The sequence below is a fragment of the Mauremys reevesii genome, linkage group 11, assembly GCF_016161935.1.
Source record: "Mauremys reevesii isolate NIE-2019 linkage group 11, ASM1616193v1, whole genome shotgun sequence".
Classification (NCBI taxonomy): domain Eukaryota; kingdom Metazoa; phylum Chordata; order Testudines; family Geoemydidae; genus Mauremys; species Mauremys reevesii.
The window spans coordinates 31,803,684-31,817,563 of record NC_052633.1 but is presented as its reverse complement, the minus strand read 5'-3'; the positions used below and the strand labels follow the sequence as shown (position 1 = coordinate 31,817,563).

General features: G+C 42.2%; 1 protein-coding gene across 4 annotated transcripts in view; it reads right to left on the bottom strand.

Moving 5' to 3' along the window:
- Positions 1-10,920, bottom strand: part of NCKAP1 (NCK associated protein 1) — a 113,366-nt gene extending 102,446 nt beyond the window's left edge. For all 4 annotated transcript variants that reach the window (XM_039494900.1, XM_039494901.1, XM_039494902.1 and 1 more), the window contains exon 1: positions 10,745-10,920. In XM_039494900.1, the coding sequence (XP_039350834.1) occupies positions 10,745-10,852 (108 nt within the window). In that variant the 5' untranslated portion in view covers positions 10,853-10,920. The remainder of the gene's footprint in view (positions 1-10,744) is intronic.
- Positions 10,921-13,880: the final 2,960 nt, after the last annotated feature.

The window sequence follows — 13,880 nt, the reverse complement described above, 5'->3', positions numbered from 1 at the left end:
TTTGAACCCTGTTATCACAACATCCTCTGGAAAGAGTTCCACAGGTGGACTGTGCGTGATGTGAAGAAATACTTTTATTTGTTTTAAACCTGCTGCCTATTAATTTCATTCGGTGACCCTTAGTTCTTGTGTTATGAAAACTAGTAAACAACACTCCCTACTTTCTCTACACCAGTCATGATTTTATAGACTTCAATCATATCTTCCCTTAGCCATCTCTTTTCCCTGCTGAGAAGTCCTAGTTTTATTAATATCTCCTCATATGGAAGCCGTTCCATACCCCTAATTATTTTTGTTGCCCTTTTCTCAACCTTTTCCAATTCTAATATATCTTTTTTGAGATGGGGAGACCGCATCTGCATGCAGTATTCAAGATGTGGGCGTACCATGGATTTATATGAGAAAGAGAAGGCTGGAATTAGGAAAATACTAAGATCATATGGAAAAACACAGGAAACCATGAAATGATCCAACACAGAAAAATGACATTAAGGTCTGGTTCTGCAAAGGTGGTACAGTATTGCAAAACATCCATATAGCTTTCCAAAATTTAGGGTATGTTTTTAGTAATTTGCATTAGATTTCTATGACATTCCCCCAAATTTACAACTAACCTACACAATACTAATTACGAGATACCCTAATAAGAGATTTAGAAACTCTAGAGCCATTGCATTCTGCTGTATGGTAAATTCACTTCCCACACAAGAAAATCATGGGCAAGCGTTCTTACAATGTGGTGCTTACAATATGGAGGGGAAAAAAAACGAAGTTTGACTGAACTGTTTTTTAGGGACAGTAAGTTGCCTTTTATGTATGAGTGGGCTGAAAGTGACTAATTTAAAAGTTAGGCAAAAAGGTAATTCAGAGATAGAGTTGCATCATACCTCTGAATTTCCCTAGGTTTGTCAGTTACTTAACCTTTGTTTGCCATTTATTTAAAGCTAATTATCATTTATTAATGTCTAATTTTGAAAAAGTCAAAACCCTGGGGGGGAGGGGGAGAGGAAATAACAGCTATTCTATTGAAAAGCTATACTGGAAGATCAACGTATAAAGAAACTCTGTACACTATAAATGAATAGTGTAAGATTAAAAAGTGATTGCCTTAACATAGTTGGTGAAGGCTGCTGCAGCTAACTCATTCTCTTAAATTTTCCATACTGTGTGGAAGTCTACAGTTGATTAATCAACTGGCTTGTTTGCTAAAAAGCCAACGTGAATGAGGGCTTTCATACAAGAACTAAACAAGTTGCTGTGAAAAGTAGTCTTTAGTATATCAGCAAATTATTTCTCACAGTAAAGCTTTGAATGCTTTGATGTTTCTTAAGAGCTTTGACAAACTTCCTCCTACAAAAGCACATGCTTAATTCTGTGTCACAGAAGTTCCATGAGTTATTTGTATTGTGTACAATCAAAAGTTCCACCAACTAACCTACAGATACAACCATGCCAAGTGACTCTGTTACACAGTTATCCCCTTCATCTAGTTACAATTTTTAGCATGGACCAAACCCCTCCATTCTGTAACTGGATCAGGTACATACGATCAAGCTTTGGACTTCCTTAGTGAAGTCACTGAAGGCCTTGCAACGAGGATAGGTGTCATCCATGTGACAAATTTTAATGTTTTAACAGGCTCAGACAGCCATATTTGTAGTGTAGGCAGGTTCAACTGTTCAAAATATTTCCTGAATACTAAAATTAAATCTATCACCTGTCATTTCTGATGCAGCAATTGAAGTCCAACCTAATGTCTTCTAGAACTAGACCAAGACAGAGCATGTGTTTCTCAGGCACAGATACTTACATCAATGGCATTTTTGTGTCAAGAATGGCTACAAAATCAGACACTTTACACTTAATTCTAAATCTAATACAGCACATCACAGAAACCTAATAACTTTTCAGAGCTAACCATATAAAATGTATAATGTTTGTAAATATCAGAACTGATCAAATAGAAAAGATTGATTCTACTAATTAAGTATGAGGGCAGTGTGACAGGTAATGCGAAGAAAAAATAATGGGCTTAAATTGCTACAAAATTTCAACGTCTTAATTTAAGTGACTTGTGATCTGCCCGAGAAGCAAAAACGTTGTTAAAACTTTCTCTTTCGTTCGCAAAACATAGACCAGCTCTTTTGGGATGATTTTCAATTTAATGTGTAAATCAAAAGAGGCGCACTAGCCTCTTCAGCTGCACCTGATCATCCTCTGAACATTAAAATAACCTTATCTTTACAGTAACTTAAATTAGTCACTTTTGTAGCATCATATGACAGACTGAATAATGAACAGGGTGTGGAAATGAATAGGCAATCTGCAGTTTTGTAACAACAGGATTTCAAAGTTCTCCTCAATATTTCTAAAACCCATAGCTGACACAGAATACTCAAATGAATCCTGCAGCACTGCTTGCTGTGGCCCTACCCCAGATATGCCACTCCTGTCCCCAGCCTGAGGCCTTGTCTACACTTACCGGAGGATCGACACTGCGGCGATCAATGGGTCGGCAGTCGATTTAGCGGGTCTCTAGATCTCCACCTGATCAAGACGAGTAAGGGGAGTCGATGGGAGAGTGTCTCCCATCAACGTTGCACAGTGTGGACCCCGTGGTAAGTAGAGCTAAGCTACGTCTATTTGAGTTACGCTATTCACATAGTTCAAATTACGTAGCTTAGATTGACTTTTCCCTTTAGTGTAGGCAAGGCAGTCACTGCCCAAGGGTTGGGAAGGAATTTTCTGAAGGCAGTATTACAGCTGTCTTCTATAGTACCTATGCTGACTGAAACCCTTCCCAGCCAGAACTGGGGATTTCAGGGACTCTGCCCTTATATCAAGTGTAAAGGGGCTGGAGCAGAAGTGAGAACCTCACCCACTGTCCGCAATGGTGTTCCTCCTTAGAGACTATTCCTCCTTCAGCACCATTTTTATGCCATATATTACTCTTCTGAAATAATGTGTACCTGTAATTATGGCAAAAGTTAAATAAGTGAAAAAGCACTCACCTGACTTATGAGTAAGTGCTGGAAATTTGACAAGTGGTACTATATCTGCTAATATAATTTAAAAGCAAAGCTTTAACAACCCTGATTTTGAGATTGCAAAATGGAGGATGTAATTTGCTACACAAGGCTTTAAGCTCCGATTTCACAATAAGCTCTATACGGGATGTCCCTTCATCTGCATGCTGCTCACTGTGGGATCAGGAGCCAAGTCATCAGTTTAGAAAGCTAAAAGTAGTCTTAAGTTAGACTATGTAAAACAATTTGTTCTTTGTTGATCCTGAGGCTTAGTTTGGTTATGCTTTTCACATTCAATATTCCTATTAGGTAAATACATTTTAATACTATTATGTTCTGCTAGTTTTGTACATTAAACTACATATCTAACTTTATTTTCCAAGATGGCCCTTACCGACCTACAAGGAAATTTAACAGAAGGTAAGCAGATACCAATATTTCAACTCCTACGACTGATCAGTTGTAATAATTTGGCCTACAAGTTTATTCCACCTATGAGTCTAACTGTGGAAAGTGGTTAAAATGTGTAAATTGTCAGAATAACTATAACAAATGTTGATGGGAAAAGGGGCAAAGTGAAGACAAAGACTAAATTAGTCTACAAAAAAGAAGACCTAGTGATCTAACTCAAGGACTGAGTTAAGACCATGCCTGGTACATAGGAGAAGTGTGGGACCAGAACTCAATGAACCAAAATTGGTGTGATGGAAATTAGGCCTAATTGGTGAACAAAACCAGGAGGGAAAGGGTTATTCCAGTGGTTCTCAACCGGGGGTATGCAGAGGTCTTCTAGGGGGTACATCAACTCATCTAGATATTTGCCTAGTTTTACAACAGGCTACATAAAAAGCACTAGCGAAGTCAGTACAAACTAAAATGTCATACAATTTCTTGTTTATACGGCACTATATACTATACATTGAAATGTAAGTACAATATTTATATTTCAATTGAAATATTTTAGAATGATATGGTAAATCAGAAAGTGAGCAATTCTTCAGTATAGTGCACTGTGACACTTATGTACATTTGTGTCTGATTTTGTAAGCAAGTAGTTTTTAAGTGAGGTGAAACTTGGGGTATGCAAGACAAATCAGACTCCTGAAAGGGATACAGTAGCCTAGAAAAGTAAAGAGCCACTGGGCTATTTCACCTACCACTCCCTTTTTGGGTCCTTAACATAAAAGACTTTGGAGAACAGTTGGCTACAGCAACGCTGGCTGATTTGAAGACAAAAGAAGGGGAAGGAGGCAAGGTTCACCATCATGGCTGTCATTCCCACCATCTCCTGAAACCTCAAACCTTTTTTGCCCTAACCCTGAGAGATATCCTGACCAGAGATGAGGCCGCCACCATTGCCACCACCACCTGGAATGGGAGTCTGTCTCACATATATCCCACCATGTGTCCCTCTCCTTTCCTACCTCATTTCTTTTCTTTCCTATCTCTCTCCTTTTTTCTTCAATCTAATAGAGAGTCTGGCTACACCAGCCAAGACTGTATATTTTGCAACATTTGCAATGTAAGTCTGTGACCAGAACAGCAGCTAAATGCAATGCCTTAACCAGACCAATGTTGGTAAAACTTTGCCAGGTCTCAGAGTGGTGGTTAAGAACATGTGCAGTGCCTGTGTTTTTCCAACAGCAAGGCTGCAAGTGAAAACAACACCAGGGACAGAAATTTCATTTTATGTCTTTGCTGTTTTTTTCTTTCCCCTTCTGTGTGGGTCTGTCTGTGTGGGAAATGGGATCGGAATTCAGCAACCACATCTCCATTTCATCTCAACTAATTTCTTCTCTTTTCCCCAAAAAGGGCAGCTACTACCATCTTCAATACCATGGAACAAAGGATGTCATTAAAATGAGAACCCTGTTTAATACCTTTCATTTTAAATCCTTTAACTTTTTTCTTTTCCTGTATCTTTAATAAAAGGTTTAAAAGATTTTAAATGGTACATTTGCCATGTTACCAAACAGAATGAAGTCACTATGTACCAAATGCGGAGCCTTGTTTAAAACGGTTTAATTTTGGAAAGCTACAAGGTCATGTAACAGCTTTAACCTGTGCCCATTTTTTCCTTCTAAGTTAAATACAACATCTTTTGACAATATCTTAAGAAGAATTTTGCAAATTCTGTACACAGACACAAAAGCTGTGCTTTGGAATTGGATATTGATAGCACAATGACAACAAATGCAATTAAAATATTAAAAATACTGATTTCTGATTCCTTATTTTTGGAGTATTATTCTGTGACCTTAACTTTATTATGTTGCTCTGACACTCATGAAAATAATTTATTCAAAAACCACAAGAACTTTAACACCAACACTGGCTTCCATCATAAATTCCTGTCTTGGTTCAGTTAGCTATTCCAGGTGTTTAAATTCACCATAGAATCTTGTAGCAAATACTACCTGGCAACCACACATTTTAAAAAAAAAAGTCTCTAAAAAGAAATACCCCCCACTGAAAAGAATTGTTCCTGTGTCATTGCTACCTAGAAACTTTGTAGGAGCATTGACAGAGAAATTTACAGTCTAATCAGTTTATCTTTGCTGCTCTTACTAGAGACAAAGTCGCAAGCAGGAAAGCTTTTACTCGTGAAGCACGCTTTCAGTAGAACAGAGGTTAGGGGAGAGCACTAAGAAAAGTTAGTCACCTACAAGCATAGTAGCTAAGGAAGTTCTGTGTGAAAAGCATCATCAACAATATAATTATTTGAAGAGATGAAGAAAGAGGCAGGCTCAAATGATGGGAAGGAACAAGGGAAGAGAGCAAGTGTAGAGGCAGCACATTCAAATTCAAAATTAAGATTGGTCCCAGTATCAAGAAGGGTTGGGACCACTGTGAAGACAGTTGCGATCCTGCAGAAATCCACTCCTGGTACAGACTAGACATAAAACAGATGGTCCACTAGCAACATACTAGCAGTGTCTTACTGCAACATACACCACTTTACTAACCACTCTTCATACTACCCATGCCCTGAGCTCTCACCATAGGGGGGAGTGAACCATTCACCAGGTACTCTTCCTTACTTCATTTTGTTCTTGTCCCCAAATCACTGTTGCTAATCAGAATCCTGTGGGCAGTAGTGAAACCAATGGGAATTACATTAGTTTAACTCTGCTGCTGGAGAGAACTATGAACAGAGGAAGATAGATCCTTTCAGTGCCACAAGATTGGAGAGAGTAGAGTAGCAGACACGGTGTATTGGCAGCAGAGAAGAAGTCTAGTGGATCCCACAACCACTGCTTCTGTGCAAACTCATTTAAGAGCATTAAGATTTCCAGATAAATCAATTAAAACTGTTCACTCATACGCAGTATTAAAAAAAATAAGAACATTAGCAAGAAAGATGAATGATAATCAAGTTTTGTGTAAAGCACATGCTGTGTATTACATCTAAAAAACACTGAAGAACCTGTGAGCTTCTTCATTTATTAAAGTTTGTGCTATTCAAGATAGACAATATCAGCTCAAGTTGTTAAATTTAATGAATTCCAAAAAACAATGTAACAGCAGGAAGTTTCTGCAGACAGGAACTGAAGAGCAATCAACATAAAAACTGAGATGTTTACATGCAAAGATGAAGTACAAACTCAGGTTTTAACCATTCCTGATAACTTCTAAAATTACTTTGGTGTGAATATTTTGTTTAGTGCACTTAAAAAGGCAAGAAACTTCTTAACCATCTTTTAAACATCCGTATTCTCTAAACAATGATTACAGCAATTTCAGTCAGTCTTATCACTTGATCTACTATCACTTCCTCTTAAAAAAACCATCTTAACCATTTCCTTTAACCGCAGTACCACATATTGACTAGTAACTCCTAGTAATTTCAAATTCCAATTCTCCTTTTCAATATTTAAAGGGAGTTTCAAAACTAAAAACACTAAGATTCTTTCCTCCTGCAGAGTTCTCTGAAAATTCAGAAAGTTTCAGCTTGGTTTCAGACACAGTCTCCTCTTTGAGGAGAGGTTTGTAGTCACAAAGAGCTCAGGGGATGTGCACTTCAAGCCCAAGATTCATGGGAAACTCTTGGTCCAACCCTATGGAAGCCCAACTCCTCAGCTCTGTGCCGGAAGCCCCCCCTCCTCACTCAGACATCATGTTGCCATTCAGTTACCACAGTGATGAATGCTGTTTAAAAAAAAAACTTAGGTAGAAAAACAAGCAGCTACACGAACTCCCACACAGATTTCTATCTGGGACTCTACAGTAACTCCTCACTTAAAGTCATCCCGCTTAACGTTGTTACGTTGCTGATCAATTAGGGAACATACTAATTTAAAGTTGTGCAATGCTCCACTCTTACCTTATTTGGCTGCCTGCTTTCTCCACAGTTGACAGCCTCCCTACACCCCCCCTCACCCAACCCTCGCGCCTCCCACCCGCCAGCAGACCCCACGGATGAGCACCTTCCCCCTTCCTCTCCCTGCCCGCGGCAATCAGCTGGCTTGCGGCATTCTGGAGGCAGGAGAGAGGGGGGAGGAGGAGCAAGGACTCGGCGCACAGGGTCCCCCTCCCTTCCCTGCTTCCCGAATGCCGCAAGCCAGCTGATTACCCCGTGCAGGAGGCAACGGTAGGGGAGCCTGAGCTAAGTCCTCGCTCCTCCCCCCTCTCTCCTGCCTCCTAAACACTGCAAGCCAGCTGACCGCCCTGGGCAGGAGGGAGGGGGGGAGGAGCAAGGACTTGGCTTGCCTCCTCCCTCCCCTGCCTCCCTAACGCAGCAATCAGCTGGCTTGCAGCGTTTAGAAGGGAGGGAGGGGAGGAGCCAGGATGCAGCGTGTGAAGTGTAAGGGGGGGGTGGGGAGAAGAGGCAGGTTAAGGGTGGAGGCTTGAGGGAAGGGGTGGAGTGGGCAGGCTGAAGGTTGAGGCCCCCGCGCCTGGTGCCTGCAGCGTAGGGCAAGCTGCCCTGGAACCTAACCCCCTCTGTTTACATTAATTCTTGTGGGGAAATTGGATTCACTTAACATCGTTTCACTTAAAGTCTCATTTTTCAGGAACATAACTACAACGTTAAGTGAGGAATTACTGTACCAACTTTGCAGTGGAGTATGCAACATAGAGCTGAACTACCTACATACTACTAAAGTATCTAATGTTTGAACATGGGATATCTGCAGGGCATGACTGGAGTCCTGTCCTCCCTAAAGGTGCATCAACACTGGGAATTTTGGACACAATGGACAGTTAAGCACTTTTACCATCATGTCATCTGGAGCAGATGCAACTTTAGAGCCTTGAAGGGCGAGCATCTTATCCCCAAAAGTGCCAAGCAGACCCAGTCCGTGAGTCACTGTTGGTGACTAAAGCCAGACCTACCCTTAACACTTTTGCTTATATATATATATATATATATATATATATTATTTTCAGGTTGAATTTTTTTTTTTAATAAGACAACATATGTATATGGGCAAAAGCCTTGACTTAACACCGTTATAATAGCGAAAAAAAAAAAAGTGCTTTTACTTGTATAATGTATTTCACTCACCAAACTAGCATAAAATATACTGTCAAAAGATTATTGCCAATATAACTGTCTACACTAGGAGGGTTTTGCCAGTATACCTACACCTGCAAGCTTTTAGACTTCATAAAAGTGTAGATAAGAAAGATTTAATAAGTATCTTGAAGTCATTTCCCCTGAACACAAGGTTTCTCTGTTTTACTATAAAACTTTATATTGTTATGTTTCAATTTAATAGCAGTATAAATATAAGAGAACACCCTGGTCACTTCCCAATATACAAAACTGTAAGCTAAGAGCACCTTTATATAGATATAGGTGCTCTTAGCTTACAGTTTTGTATACTGGGAAGTGACCAGGGTGTTCTCTCTGACGTTTCAAGTGAAAATCTGCTCCTAAATTGACAAACTAAATAAGTCCTAACTAAGCATGTCCAACACAGCCTTTTTGCACCAGTTTAACTAAGTCAGTTACAAAAAACAACAACAAAAACCCCACAGCTTCAGCAAAATTGATATGTCTGCATGTAGATACCCTTATTCTCACATTACAAAACTATTAGAAAGCTACTGTGGCACATTAAAATTTAACAATGTACACAATATAACTTCTGAAGTAAAAATGCTTCCTATAATGTAGAAGCTATCTGACAGGAAGTGTGTTGCAGCTCATAGTTTAACCAGGAATCACTCAGTTCAGTCACTCAATACTTGTTAAATCCTTCAGGGTGATTCTTTTTTCATGTAACAAACCCGAAGTATTTTTTAAATAATGAGTGCAAAATCTGAGTGTGCAGAATTACAAACTCATAGAATAGCTTGGGGAATGTAAGGCCTCAATCCTGCACACATTTGCACATTTGGGGGTTGGACTAGATGACCTCCTGAGGTCCCTTCCAACCCTGAGATTCTATGACATCCTCAAAATATAAAGACTAAATCAAATGACGTGCAATCAAACTATGCCTTCTAGAATACACTAATTAGATAAAACAGAATAAAATAGGAGTCGTAGTAAAATCTTAGTTAACCAAAATTCACCCTTTCAACTGGATTCATTAGAAACCTCAAGTTCTACCTAGTGTCAGTATGTCATTGTTGAAGAAATTAAGCTAACAACAAATTTAGAAGATGTCAACAAGAACTCAATGCAACAAACAGCTGACTAAAAATGTTCACTAAACAGTCGATAAACACAAAAAACCTTGCTTCAAAACTAAACAAGGTAGAACTAAATTTGAGAAACCTTTCTGAAGAGGGAGTGGTGATTTTTCCCTACATGATAAATCATAATGTATGTTTACTTCCTGCACCTCTGAACCATTTTCCTTTATCAAAAACACTATTTTCTTTCCTTTATTGTTCTAATAAAAGTAAAACCAACGTGGAGACTAGCTGTTACTAGTCTTTAAGCACCAACCAGAACTCAAAACATCTGTTACAACTGAAACCAGCAGCAATCTTCCTAAGCAACCACCTGACCTGCCTCAAACTTGTTGAGATCAAAGTGTATTACTTTTAATGAGCCCTTTTCTCTTAGGTAGCCGGGAACCTCTGGCAGGTTGGGCTGGGAAGCTGACCCATACTCTCCTGGTGTCATGACTCACAAGCAAAAAAAACCTGAGGGGAAATGCCTGCTTTACACCCTGTTGGGCTCTTCCCAAAAAGTGCCGTGGTCAGACGGGAGACAATCATTTCATTTCATGGTGCGGGCGGCTCGCTGCCCGCTTCCCTTGGGATTGTGGGTGGTCTCGCAAACCTGCCCCCCCTTTGCACCTCCCTGGGGGAGAAACACCCACTCCCGGACTCCACAGTCCTGTCCGATCGGCCTCCATCCCGCCGGCGGCGGCGGCCCCGGGGAGCGGAGGGGTCCCTCCCCGCGGCGATCTCACCCCAGTGCCGAGGCCGAGGCCAGACGGGAAGTTTTCCCATCGCGACCCCGCTTCCCCCGCAGGAAGCCCCGACCCCGCAGCCCCCGCCCAGCGCCGCAGCCGCGGGCCGAGCCCGTGCGGGGACCGGAGCGCTCGCCGCTCAGGAAAGCTCCGCTGGGGAGCGGCTGCGCCCCGGGCCCCGCAGCTAGGCCGCGGCGGAGCCGCCAGGGTCCCGCCGCGGGAGCAGCGGCGGCCGGATCAGGCGCAGGAGGGAGGCGGCGGGGGCCGCCAGGGCCCAGGAGTGATCGCGGCGGCCGTGATTCCGCCCGCCCGCCCAGCCGGCTCCCCGCCGCGGGGCCCCCGCACCTTCTTGATGTTGTAGAGGCGGGTGAGCATGCCGATGCCCCGGTCGTTGAGGATGGTCAGCTTCTCCGCCAGCTTCTGCTGACTGGGCTGCAGCACCGAGCGCGACATCCTGCCGCCGCCCCGCGCTCCCGGCCCAGGCTCCGCCGCCCCCGCCACCTCCCTGCCAAGCTGCGCTCACAGCGCCTCCATCGCCCGCCGGCCCCCGCGCTGCCCCTCCGCCCGGCCTCGCTCGCAGGCTCCGCTAGGCGTGGTGGCGGCGGCGGCTCTACCCGCTGCCCACCGCCAGGCCGGGCTCTGCCTCCGCATCACATGACGCGCCTCTCTCTGCCGCCCCCTGTGGCCACCACGGGGAGACGCGGCCGCCTGGACAGGGCGGGATGGGCTGGTCCTGCTTAGCCGGAGTCCTGCTCCACGGTCCCCGTCCAGCCCAGCCCAGCGCTTGACGGGCCGGAGTAACTTTTTGTGGGCCAGGCTCCAAACATACCCGTGGGCCCCCACTCACAATGATTATAAAATACACGAGAGCTACCCAGCAGGAGTGGTCTTTGACACAGCACGCAGCTGCACAGGTTTTAGTTACAGGTTTAAATTGCAGATGGAGGTGGCTGCCATTAGGGGACTAGCAATGGTAGCCCTAGGGCAAAAAGAATACTCACAAGTGCACATAAAATAAATTGCTCATCCTTCCCTCCAGGCCACTGTTGCCCAAGGGGACTGAAATTAGGGAAGGGAGGTGTTCAAAAATACTGGGGGGAGGAGGGAGGACCAATGAGAGGTGAGACTATTAGGGTGAAGGGGACTGTATGGCACCCTAGTAAAAACTGAAAAATGTTTCATGACCATTTTATTAGATTTAACTCATGTTTTTAAATCATCACACAAATTAAAGCTGGCTACACAAGCCTACTATGAAGTACTATATCTGCATCCTTCTTGGTTTCTTGTTATAATTTTGCACAATGCTGTTAATGAAGTTCTCAAATGCAGTGCATTCTTTTTGGTGGCTTCTCATCTGTCTGGTAATTCCAGGCCTTCATGATAGGCTAATGATTGTGCAGAAGGTGACTTCTTTCAGAACCCAAAATTCTATTCAATGAGTAAAAAGAACGCTCAACTGTAGCTGTTGTGAGTGGGACTAGAAAGAGATGAATTCCTACTTCTTTCATCCCCCTTCTTTTATAGGGGAGAGGGATAGCTCAGTGGTCTGAGCATTGGTCTACTAAACCCAGGGTTGTGAGTTTAATCCTTAAAGGGGCCACTTAGGCATCTGGGGCAAAAATCAGTACTTGGTCTTGCTAGTGAAGGCAGGGGACTGGACTCAATGACCTTTCAAGGTCCATTCCAGTGCTAGGAAATAGGTATATCTCCTATCATTTAAAAAAAATTATCCCAGGAAACAGCACAAAAATTGGATCAAACCACTAGTGAGGATAAAGAAGAAGTTGAAGTCAAATCTTAATTTGTTCATCATTATTCTACTTTGTGTTCAAATTCTCTATTTTGTCCTGATCACATCGCCGCCCCATTGCTAATAATTAGGGTGACCAGACAGCAAATGTGAAAAATGGGGGTGGGGGGTAATAGGAGCCTATATAAGGGAAAAAAAACAAAAATTGGGACTGTCCCTATAAAATCAGGCCATCTGGTCACCCTACTGGTAATGCCTCAATCCGCTCAACTTGGCATTTTATAAAACACCCATCTGTAAAAGCTATGTAGAGATTGATAGAATCCAGAAATTGCTGTTGTAGAGCAATAAGAATCAAGTCTGTGTACTTTACTTTTTCAGCTGGCTTAACAAACACTTCTTGTCCTCTTCATTTAAGGAGTCAATATAAGTGCCTTAATTAGTCAACTTCTGAAGTCTTTGCTTCTTCCAGTATGTTTTCAATGAATATCTCTCTGATTGATCCAAGTGTAGCTTCCATTGCTGGACAGAGATCTACTACTGTTAAACAATGCCATCTGGGCATCTGCTACAATGGCCAAAGTGGTTTCAACAGTAGAATTACAAGAGATAATGGTGATTGTCTTCTCTGAACTTAGTAGCAAAAGTAGTCCAACGGCCTCACTACTTAGATCCGTCCCATCTCGGTAGATATTTTCCAAAGCCAATAATAATGGTTGTTGTAATTTTAAGATAACACCCAAGGATCGCTCATGAGAAAGCCGTCAGGTTTTCCCAAGTTGGACTAATTTGAACTTCAGTCCCAGTGTACCTTCTATATTTTACAAGACATTCAGTCCTTTTGGACTCTTGCTGAAAAAAGAGTATAATGAAGACATTAAATGTAGAGCTTTTTAAATTCCTTTTGAAGATTCTGCAGCTCATACTCGTGCTAGTTGGAGCAGATGGCCTCTGCAGTGTGTATAGGAGAGTTTAGAGTTACACTTTTCTCTGATCAAAGCTTGTACTCCATTGTCTTCCAGAGAAATTTGCAGCTCTATCAAATGCACAAGCAGCCAATTCTTTGGGGTCCAATTGACAAACATTTAACTCTTCTAAGACATGGGTTGTCAGAGATGCAGCCGATGTGTCTTCTATAAACTGAACATCTAGAAAGTCATCTACTGGCCTACCACTGACATCAAGATAATGTACGCAGTGACTTAATAACTAGACACCCATTTACATTGGTTCATTCATGAGCCATATATGCACATCATTTTCTGAATGCGGTGAGAGAGTTCTTCACTTTTTCAACTGCTGTGTCTTTCACTGTTGCACTGCATGCTTCTAAGCAGTCAGTTGAGTGTCTTGCAGAAAAATAGCGAGCATTTGCTGATCTTGGTCTGAACCAATGTCCAACTTCAGGATTAACAAATGATAATGCACTTCACATTGGCCTCCAGTTTGTAGTGTGTGGTATCTCTTGCTTAAAGAGAAAGTATGATGTGACAGCATGTTTGTTTGAATAAACTGTCTTGTGTCTCCAGCATTTTTAACAGCCTCATTAAGTACTTCTAAAATTGGCTTTGACAATGACTGGCTTATACGGCTTTCTGCATGTCAATACAGTCCAGAGGATTGGTGTTTTGCAGCCTTTTCAGAGTTCATCAGCATTGGCTTTGCTGATCAGTCTGGCAAACCAAGCTCCTCCACTTTTACTATATAAATCCATGATATGCTCTAGGG